This window comes from Limulus polyphemus, unplaced genomic scaffold (genome assembly GCF_000517525.1).
Source record: "Limulus polyphemus unplaced genomic scaffold, Limulus_polyphemus-2.1.2 Scaffold2316, whole genome shotgun sequence".
Lineage (NCBI taxonomy): Eukaryota > Metazoa > Arthropoda > Merostomata > Xiphosura > Limulidae > Limulus > Limulus polyphemus.
The window spans coordinates 104,340-115,562 of NW_013667926.1; the positions used below are offsets into that span (position 1 = coordinate 104,340).

At 33.1% G+C, this 11,223-nt stretch overlaps 1 protein-coding gene across 1 annotated transcript in view; it reads right to left on the reverse strand.

Annotated features, from left to right (window-relative positions):
• Positions 1-7,519: 7,519 nt before the first annotated feature.
• The window catches only part of LOC106466603 (gamma-secretase subunit Aph-1-like), a 28,028-nt gene continuing 24,324 nt past the window's right edge, over positions 7,520-11,223 (reverse strand). Inside the window, exon 6 of the mRNA XM_013926897.2 lies at positions 7,520-10,244. Within this exon, the coding sequence (XP_013782351.1) occupies positions 10,101-10,244 (144 nt within the window). The 3' untranslated portion in view covers positions 7,520-10,100. The remainder of the gene's footprint in view (positions 10,245-11,223) is intronic.

The following is an 11,223-nucleotide window of genomic DNA, read 5'->3' on the forward strand; positions in this document are numbered from 1 at the left end:
TACCTTTGTGCTGGACTTAACATAGGATTCAGAGTGGTGTGCTTGCTTCACTTGTATCTTAAGTTGTGGACTGTCCAAGGCATCTACAAACTGATCCCTCAGCAACAATTTGAGAAGATCGGGTGGTGCAGTTAGGTAGGCCTTGTGTGACATGCTTTCCATATCTTGTGCCAGCTCTTGCAGGTTCTCCCCTTTAGCACGGATTCTCGTCCTAAATCTAGCCCTGTAGACTTCTGACTGATTCTGGGTTCCATACCTGAGTTCCAGAGCTTCTACCAGTGCTCTATAGTTGTGTCTGTCGGCTGCTGTCAACTTTCCAAGTATTTACAGTGGTTGTCCCTTCAAGCTCGTTGCCAGATACACTGCTTTCTGCTCCTCTGTCCATCCATTCATCTCTACCAGTAGCTCAAATTGTGCTCTATAAGCTTCCCACGGTGCCTTCCCATCGAATTATTGTGGCTTCCTTCACACTGGATCACTCCTATTACTGACATTCATATCTGGGATGTGACTTCTAACGGGACTGAATATGTCTGCATTAGGGTTGAGCTGCGGGCTCTATAAGGGGCTTGCCATTGTCTGGGGCTGATTAAGTCGATGGTCAATGTATCCTCCTTGTGTTAAAGACAATAGATCGTCCTTTAACGTATCTAAGCCGGCAAATGAAGTGACGGCAGATAGATAGATAATTGCAGACAGACTGAGACGGACAATTGAGTAAAGCGCGGTAGTAAATAAAGCGCGTGAATCATTCGTTGTGAATTATAGCGTGTGTTTAAATTAAAGTGACTGTGGAAATTAAGTGTATTGCAAAGTTGAATCGAGAAAGATTGTTTGTTTTTGAATTTCGCGCAAAGCTACACGAGGGCTATCTGCGCTAGCCGTCCCTAATTTAGCAGTGTAAGACTAGAGGGAAGGCAGCTAGTCATCACCACCCACCGCCAACTCTTGGGCTACTCTTTTACCAACGAATAATGGGATTGACCGTCACATTATAACGCCCCCACGGCTGAAAGGGCGAGCATTTTTGGTGTGACGGTGATCCGAACCCGAATTGAGAAAGAATAAACTAGTTTTATTTAAGAAAAGACTTGTATCGCTGAAGTTTTTTGGAAATAATTTCTACGGAAAATTAACCAACGACCAGAGAAGTAACATCATTATAGATGGCACATTAAGAACATAAGTGTTCGTTATAGAATAAGTATAAAAATATTGAACAGGGCTTAAAAACAGAGGTGTTTTTATTGCATGAAGTTTTTTTATAATGTGAGGGCAGTTTAAAAAATAAATAAAAAGGACTTGAATTTTGTAATAATTCATCCTTTATAGACAAATGGATGAAAATTATTGGTGATAAATAGTTCATATGTAACAGTATGTTCAGAAACACTACTCTCTATCTACAGAACTGACAGCTATTAGCTAGCACTACTGGTGAAAATAAATTTTACGCATGCATCAAGTATTGATCGAAATTCTCAAACCTACTTCTGTTAACATGTATTGTTCCAGTCTTTGATTTTATGATTATTAGACTATAGCCCTCCACCAATAAGAAGGTGACACATTCTCCACGTGTAGCTAATCCAATTAGTACTCACATTTCAACACCATTTCTTCTCAGTTTTGTTCTGACGTGTTTTTTGCACTTCTTATTTTAAACACTTAGTCATCATTCATATAGTAGTTTTTCATTTAATTTCTTAAGTTCAAGAAAGAAATATTCAAAATTTTGAAGATTTTAGTTAGAAATTCTGTCTCAAATTATATTAATTTGTTTCTTTTCTTAAATTATGAAATTTTGAGACGTGTTTCAAATCTAAAATTTAGCAGTGTAAGACAGGGAAGGCAGCTAGTCATCACCACTTTTACCAACGAATAGTGGGATTAACCGTCACATTATAACGTCCCACAGCTGAAAGGGTGAGCATGTTTGGTGTGACGGAGATTCGAAGTCGCGATCCGCAGATTGCGAGTCGAGCCGTGCCAGGCCTTTAACAGTCCAATATGTTAATAGTTTTTACAAGAACTCCTTCGTCATGTCCATTAAAGACAGGTTAGTTATATTTCTTGGTGCAATGGTCATGTCATCTAATCATTTTCCAGTTTTTTTATAATGGTCAGAATTGTGCTATTTTATATACATAAAACTGTCCATTAATTCACTTTTATATCTTAACCTCAGAATTTCACGATTTCTGAAGTACTGAATCGCCTAGTTTTGGTAAATTAAGTGTAATTAATATATAAGATGGTACTTGGTAGAAACTTTTTTTTTTAATTTCGCACAAAGCTACACATTATAACGCCTCCACGGCTAAAAGGACAATCATGTTTGGTGAGACAGGGATTCAAATCTGCGACCCTTAGATTGCCTGGCCTAGTAGAAACTAAATGGTGCAGTTTAGAATCTTATTATACGGTATAATCATAGTCGTGCAATTACAGGGAATTTCATACTGCAGAGAAATCAAGTTTTTTTTTTTAAATCAAGTATACATGTAATTAAAGTGTTCTTTCTCGTTAAATTTGAAGGCCTTATTTATTAGTAGCATTCAGACCAGTTTTTTTTTTTTGTGTGTGATTCTGTAGTATGAGTTTGTGGCTTGGTATCATTAAATCAGAAACGTTTAGTGTCTCATGTTACTGGAAAAAAATATTTTATTATCTACCTCTAGTGATGTTACTGTCACAAGTGGTTGGTTCCTTTCTAATTTTGGATTCCCAACCTCTTCCCTCTGTTGCTACAGCTGAGCTTATACTGTTTTGTAGATGAATTTGATCAAGTGTTTCCTCCATCTACCTTTGTTTCTGACTCCTCTTTTCCTCACAAGGATGAGGTAATCCAACCTTTGTCCTTCACTGCTTCGACATTCGCGGGACTTGGAGGCAAAATGTTTCTAGAACCACCTTTTGGCTCTCCCAACTTTGCAAACCTGTGGTCTCCTTTTATCAAAGACCATTTGGTAACACAAACACTTTTCACTCTGAAACTCTTCTTACTTTTTGTTGTTTTTCACCCCCCTCAGATCCTCTGCACCTTTGGGACCTGGAGGAAGCTGTGCCTTCTTCCTTCAGATTATGAATACCATTGAACAGGTCAATCCCACTCTATGGATTTACTCCCATGATGGGAGATTAACAACCTATAATAGATCTATCACACTAAACCAGTTTTGGTCATCCCTTGGTTGGTTCAACATGGATGGCTTTCTTAATCTGAGTTTAGTGCTTTCTTCTGAAATGGGGATGACCAAGATCTATGTTTCAAATACATTTCTTCACACCCTGGACTGTCTGCCTGCTCATTGATTCTTTTGGTTTGTTCACAATGGTTGAATCTTTCAACTCAAAGCCCTTCTCTTTGGGTGGCTACTGCCATGTATATTTTCAGTCATGTCCTTTTGCACAGAGAATGAATTCTTTAGGCCTATATTTCCAATATTTTATGGATAATAGGTTCCTAATCCTCCAGTGGGTTAGTAGAAGTTTATAGACAACACTAAAATTTTAGGTTTGGTTCACAATGATGGACAGAGTGCAGATAGTTTATTTTGTATCTTTGCACTGAAACAAATGTATATTATGCTAATTTCAAGTTGTTGTTTTTTTTATCTCAGTTCATATTATGCAGAGCAGACTCAGCATACTTCTTTACATCTTCTAGACACGGAGCTTCTGGTTAGAAAAGCTCTCTTGTCTCCTGTTCTTCCTTCTCAAGAGGTTCTGTCATTTTTGGAGCCTCTCTCTCTTCTTTCAAGTCACCTTTTCCTATCAAACATGCCCATATGCTTTCCCTTCAGTGGACTTTGGCCAATCAGTGGAGTATGCCCAGAGATCGACTCTTCTTTCTCGTGTCTTTCCTTTCTCCCCTTGCTGTTGTTATTGCTCAATAGATCCTTCATGATCCAAGACACACTTCTTCCCAATCTCTTCCAGACTTGCATCTTTTCACTGGTATAGTCTCTCTGTCTGGGTGGTATGTGGTTCCGGACACCTGCACCATTTCTGAGGTCTAGTCTTTGGAGGAGTGTTTCCCCCGTTATTGTCCTTGAGAAGTTGACTGATCAAAAAACTTGTCATCAATTTCTGTGTCACCTGTTTGGTTAACTGGTCACGATCCATTTATACAACTCCACTGTTCTTGCTCTAGGCTTTCCATTTTGGGCCCCTGATCACTACCTTTGGATTATAGGCTGTAAACTATGGCCCTGGTTGTGGAAAGACTATCTCACATAAACCAAATCCTTCCCATATAGTGTTTTCTCCATCCTATGGTGTATTCAATGGATTTGCTCCCACTTGAGGAATCCTCTCTTTGACAACAAGCTTCCACTCTACATCTCTGATGGTGAATGCTCTGTGTCAAAATTGGTCAAGTCTTTTTCTATATGCCTATCTTTCACTTCTACTATCACAGATTACAGAGAAACTTTGTCTCTTCCCAGACTATTGTCTATTCTCTCTGCAGTTGATCATGTTATGTTGTACCAAATGTTACTGGTGATTAATATACGTCCAACGTTAAGATTAAATTATACTAGCAGTAATATTGACCACATGATAATGGATCAGTAGGAGATACTTTGGTAATTTTGAAATTGTTGCATTTTAGTTTTATTCAACTGGCACGAACTTGTGAAGCATCATTAAAAATAAGTATCTAATTTCAGATTTTCATAAAAGAAACAGTGAGGTTTTTAGGGTTCTCAGAATTAGCTGCCTAAGTTTACTTGAAAATTGGTATTTTGAATAGTTGTTTCCTTCTAATTTTCACGGGTAGTTTATTGGTATAAAATTGGACTGTCTTATTACAGTTACCTTATCAAAAAAAAAAAAAAAGAGAAAAAGAAACTTATTTTACTTATGTAAATTTTGCAGTGCTAAACTGCCTCAATACATTTAATGAAATAAGATATCAGTTTCGTATTCATCAGGTGTCTTGGAAACATATTCTTTGGAATAGGCACTATAGTAAACTATTCTAAAATGAGAGTTATTAAATACAGGTTGAGTATTACACCACAACGGATATTACATATTACAATCAATATAGATTTACTTGTTTCTGATTCTTCTTGGAAACTTTATTTTCTAATTTATGATTGAGAAGTATGAAAATACAAACTTTTTCATTCAACACTTGCTATTTTATTGTAAATCAGTTTCATGAAGATACAATGTTCGTTTTGATGTTTTAGCAAAGAACTAACGAATAATGAATAAAATATTTTCAGAACAATTAATGAACAAGCTACATATTATCTGTTAAAAAGAAGGCTGTATAAAAAATTTCTTTGGTGTTTACCCAGTGGCAACTTCAGGATTCTGAAAGTGAGGGGACAAAGAGGTGGCAGATAAAGTTTGAGGCAAATTTAATTTAAATTTAAAATGATAAGGGGAGATTCAATGAAGGTAAATTAGGAATTTTAAAAGTAGGGTTATTTTTGCCACTGTTTTTCTGAATTATTTAGTGAAGTCAGAATTACCAAGGTGATTTACAATGAGTAGACTTTAAATGTCCACAAAGGACTAACCAGAGATTCGTTGGTGGGGTTTCTCATATACAGTTGCATGGTGCCTGAAGACATGGTAATCCATGAACAGTAGTTTTCAGTGTAATTTTTTGGGGGAGGGAGAAAATATTTAGGTAGTGTCAGCTCCCCTAGAAGTTGTCACAATATCTGCCACATGTATGTAAATTTAAACTGTAAAGGTGACTAAGGCAAAGAACACAACTTTCCGAATTATTTCATTACTTCATACAAATTTTAAAACCACACTAATGTTTTATAAAGTTACCATAACTGAGCAATCTTTAGAGTTTTTGATACAAAGAAGGAAATACTCAAAATGTCATTAAATATTTAGTAATAAAATTAAACTTTCTGAAGATTTCTTTTATAAATCTTAAAGATTAAACACATTTGATCAATTTTTCAAACAATTTTCTAGGCATGAATGAACAAAATGAGAGAAATAGTCTAATACACTTCATATTCTTACATTTGTTATAAAAGTAGACACACAGAGACAGCGTCTTACAATCACATATTTCATTACACAGTTCTGTGTTTACCTGGAAAATGATATCAAAAACAATGGAATATTGGTGAAAGTATTTAACACCCTGTACCTGTTTATGTTATTAGAATGTGTTAGCCAAAATAAAGAAACTCCTCTCTAGCCAAAAAATTACAAGGTCACATTCTTGTCATCTGTTTCGAAACTCTTCTCAGCTCTGCAGTTTACAATTCTGTGAAAATTATTAGTATGAACAACGTCTATATTATTATACTGGTTCTGTTTTTGGAGCCCCATGTGAATATTTACCTACCCATGTAGAGGATGTCTGAAGACTGGAACTGTAGATAATTAGCAGCTTTTCTTAATTTCATATATGGGACTGATTATAGTGCCGTCAAAGTATGAGAAGGTTGAGTTAATCCAAACTTGTTTCAAATTACAAGAACAGCATATGTGACACATTTTGTAAAGGTTGTTGAGGTGACTATGGTTCCAGATTTTTTAGACACCCTGTATAATATGTTATTTGGGCATCTAACCCCAAAAAATTTTTAAACTATGAAAACAAAAGATTATTTCTAGTATTAAGTGTTTGTTAAACATCATCTATAATTATGTGATACAATAACTCTTAAAGTTTAAAACTGAATCCTTCACATACTACTTCTGTACTTAAAAGAAGAAAACTTTGTTAAAGAGTAACACTAGCAATTCTTTTTGTGACATATTCTAGACTAAGGATTGTGTAACAAGTTTCATACACCTATAGTGGTTTTTGACTACTACTGCAGATCACCACCATATCCTTTCTTCCCCAACAGTACATAGAAATACAAAGCCATACTGGGAGCATACCTTTTAAAAAAAAAGTTGCATTTTTCCCTGAAAATGGTGCATTTTGATAATATCTCACGAGTTTTTTTTACACCTTTGAAATGTCTCCAGATTACTGCAGATGGATAAAGCTTGTGTGTTATATTTTGAAATATAGAAGATGACTAAACAAACAAAGGCTGTTTGAACCCCCATTAAAAAAGGAAACAAAATATGCATGAAAATCAAGCAGCATTAACTAAGGTGATGACATTAATACAATTTTATAATATAAATATTCAACATAAAGTTAATGATTTTCTATCAAAAAAAATTTAAACTAAATCTTTTAGGGTATACTAATAGAACCCACATATAAGCAAGCAGAAAAAACAAAATATTTTTGGGTTTGAGTCATAAATATTTTAGTTTTGAGGAGAAATAATCAATGGTAGATTGCAAAAACGTTTATGCATTGCAGTGACCTTTATTAACCATGAGTTGACTACCTAGAAATAACAGATAAATAACTCTTTAGTTTTGAAAAATACCTATAATACAGCAGATTAAAAACTGGTCACATCCTTTAATAAAAATTAATCAAGCATGCAAGTTATTTCTGGATTCAATTAAAGTGAAAAATAAAGGACTTTTTAACATATCTAAATAGCCATTTAAATAGTCAGTTTTGGAGAAACGTGAGTTTCTACTGCACAAATACATATTTGACTCAGTTTCTTGAACCATAAAAGATGTCCAAGTTAACACACTTCTCAAGCACGACAAAAATTCCAAGTAACAGAAGAGTGAACTTAATAATTGTCATATAACTCACACCACTTTAGCAAACTGATGACCTAATGAAACATTACTATATTTAACACTAGTTAATGATCGATCCAAATTACAGCAGCCAAGTAGTGACAAGATCAACCAATGAATGGTATTTCATGAATGTAAAAAATAAACAAAACAAAAGTCAAATTTTACCCTTATAATACTTGCAATTTAAAGTCATTTTATTGAAAAGTGCTTTAACAGGTAAGAAATATTAGAACACTAAAAAACAACAACAATGAAGTTGATTGAAGTTTCAAGGTTAGACTATAAACTATTTGGATAGTTAAAGTCCACAAGAAAAAATTTACTTAAAAAACTTGGAGGATACATGAATTAGCAATGCTAAAAAAACAACTACAAAACTTATGATAACTTTACCCTCAGTGAAGAAGAAACAAAGATGACTTTGGTTCTGATAAGAATAATTAAAGAAGAGCAGATACTCCAAGAGACTGGAATACTCGAGATCACTCAATAAACAGAATAAAATCAACAGCTGTCACAAAAATTAAATGCAGTAGAAGTGAGAATTGTTATCACACCAGAAAAAAGGAAAGAAAATATTTCTGCAGTTTTGTTTTAATATAATTTGCTAAATAAATGTGTATTAAATATAAAATACCAAGTAATTATGTATTAGTGAGTATGAAATAGATCTAGTTAGTATTTTCTATTTCCAAGGAAATATCCAAACAGTTGTTCTGAAAAGAAATGACTGATCCTTAATAGTGCTTGTTGCTAATTTCAGTGTATTAATCTTAAGAGATGCTACATGTGGTTTATCAGTGTTCTTATGTATTAATTTTATGAACTTTATAGATCAGAATACATTTTTTTGGAATAGATTTTTTTTTAAACGTTAAGTAGTTAAATAAATGGAGGGAGAACATGGGTAAAATATTTAACTTTCACTGATATCTTTGTTTAAACTTAATAAACCCATAAATAATGAATAATAAACTCAAAAATTTAAGAATTGAAATCAGGCTGTCCTAATTTGAGCAGATTATCAAAATATTTCTATATTTTGAATGATTACTAGCGTTCTTTGTTTTAAAGTATTTCGATATTGTGACATAAGGCTTGAATGTCTTAGTATTTGGCTGGAATTAATAAACAATATTTTTGTTTTGGAAACTTTTTAAAATGATAGTAACAAAGGGTGGAATACCATTGTTTAGGCAAGTTCAAGTCTTATTTCCCAAATTTGGCCCTTCATGCTTCAGGTATTAGAATTTTATGACTAACAAATCACATTTGTAAGACATTAATGTAAAAGTAATACATACAGATTTCTAAAGGTTTATATATATATAGAACATTACACAAATAAATAAAATAAGTTATCTTTCACTCATTTGTATTATTAGCAACAGGATTTGTACTGTTTTTTCTTGTACTTCTTTTTCCAATCAAGTTGTTTCTTTCTATACTTTGTTGGGAAACTTTTACTTTATTTGTCATTTATGGTTTGTTATTGTGTAATGGTTATCAGGTATCCTATTGTGAATGAAAATAAAGACTAATAAAAACTGATTATCTACTGATGAGTATCAGGATAGAAAGAGGCAGAACAGGGAGAGAAGGTTTTACATCTAAAAAAGTTGTATTTCTCTTCAGTCACTAATGCTAGTCATTAGATTATTAACTTCTTCATATAACAAAAATGCTTACTTATATTTTAGAGAAAGTTTGATGTCAAGATCATATTTTATTAAAATTCAACTATCAAATTTACTGCACCACTAAAAGGGGGAAACAGTGTAAGTAATCTTATTGGATGGGATAGTATATAGGAAAATAAGAATTAGCTAAGTCAAATTCTTCAACAGTTAGCGTATTTTGATTAAGAAGAAATGCGATAGGAGGAGTCAGCTAAATAAAAGATGCGAACGAAACAGAAATAAGGAGACTGCCACTAAACGCTAATGCAGTGACATGGCAGTACTCTTAAACCAAGTTTGTTAAGACAAAAATATTTTTTTTCATGCTATAGGAACAAATTAAATTTATGAAACACAAATATCAGGTTTATTATATGATGATAACTTCATTCAATCACGTTAAAAAAATTTGAATATATCTTTATATATTCTTAATGAAAGTACTTCAAATTGACCCATTTAAAGTATTAGTACATATACATGTTCATCACTTGGTGATTATTACAATATTTTTCAACATTTACTTGGAAAAAATTTACACTAAAAAAAAGAATATATATATTTATATGTTAAGACGTTTCAAAGTGCTGCAATGATATCCAAATAAAAGGTAATCTGGCTTCAGCAACTCTGCTCAAAATACTGTCACATTTCAATTATTTTTAAACTATTTTAATCCAAACTGTTTAGGACTTTAAAGATTTGAAAACAAGAGCCTACTTCAGTCTTATTATGGTAGTACTAAGTATTTGATCATTTGGGAGTTATACGTATGAAGGCTCGGAAAGAATGCCAGGAACCACCTGCTGCTTTAAATGCTAGGATCCCTGTTACTATGGTGATACAATACACAGGAACTAGAGATGCAGCGTACATACCACGTTGGTTGATTAACGTCTAAAGAAAATATAATAATAAGTTATTTAAACATTCAAAATTTAAATTTTCTAAACAGGTTAAACCTTTGATTACAATATACAAAAGATTCATCATACTCCAAAATCATGTAGATTCACAAACTAAGAAATCCACTAAACTGAGTGCTCTGGGAAAGCAGACGTTTGATTCATCCTCGAAGAAGTAAGGTCTACCTTTTGAAAGTGCTCAATTATCAGGTTGTGTGATTCATCTAACATACTTAAAATATTATTAGAAGTTTTGTGGCTCTGGCTAGCACCACAAGATAACATTTTGCTATTATATTTTCACCTCCTGTTAATCTGATCCACACTGCACAATACAATGGTTAATAATTCAATAAATTAAGAGAAACTGTCATTGTAAAGACATTTGTTTATTCTTATTACATGATCAAAAATATGACATTTCAGTTTAACTCAATACTCCACATTTTTATTATTATTATATTTTAAGTTTCTAGGCTGAGCAACTCAATATACCATAATTTTCTGAATATGCATCTTTTCATTAAAAATTTCTCTCGAAGTTATGGTGCATATAATAAATCGTAATAACTATGTATGTACATTTGTTTTTAACAGCCAGTCATGGAAGAACAATTACAGATTATACGGACGTTTTCTACATTCTTGTCATGGAAGAACAATTATAGATTATACGGACGTTTTCTACATTCTTGTCGTGAAAGAACAATTACAGATTATATGGATGTTTTCTACATTCTTGTCGTGAAAGAGCAATTACAGATTATACGGACGTTTTCTACATTCTTGTCGTGAAAGAACAATTACAGATTATACGGACGTTTTCTACATTCTTGTCATGAAAGAACAATTACAGATTATACGGACGTTTTCTACATTCTTGTCATGAAAGAACAATTACAGATTATACGGACGTTTTCTACATTCTTGTCATGAAAGAACAATTACAGATTATACGGACATTTTCTACA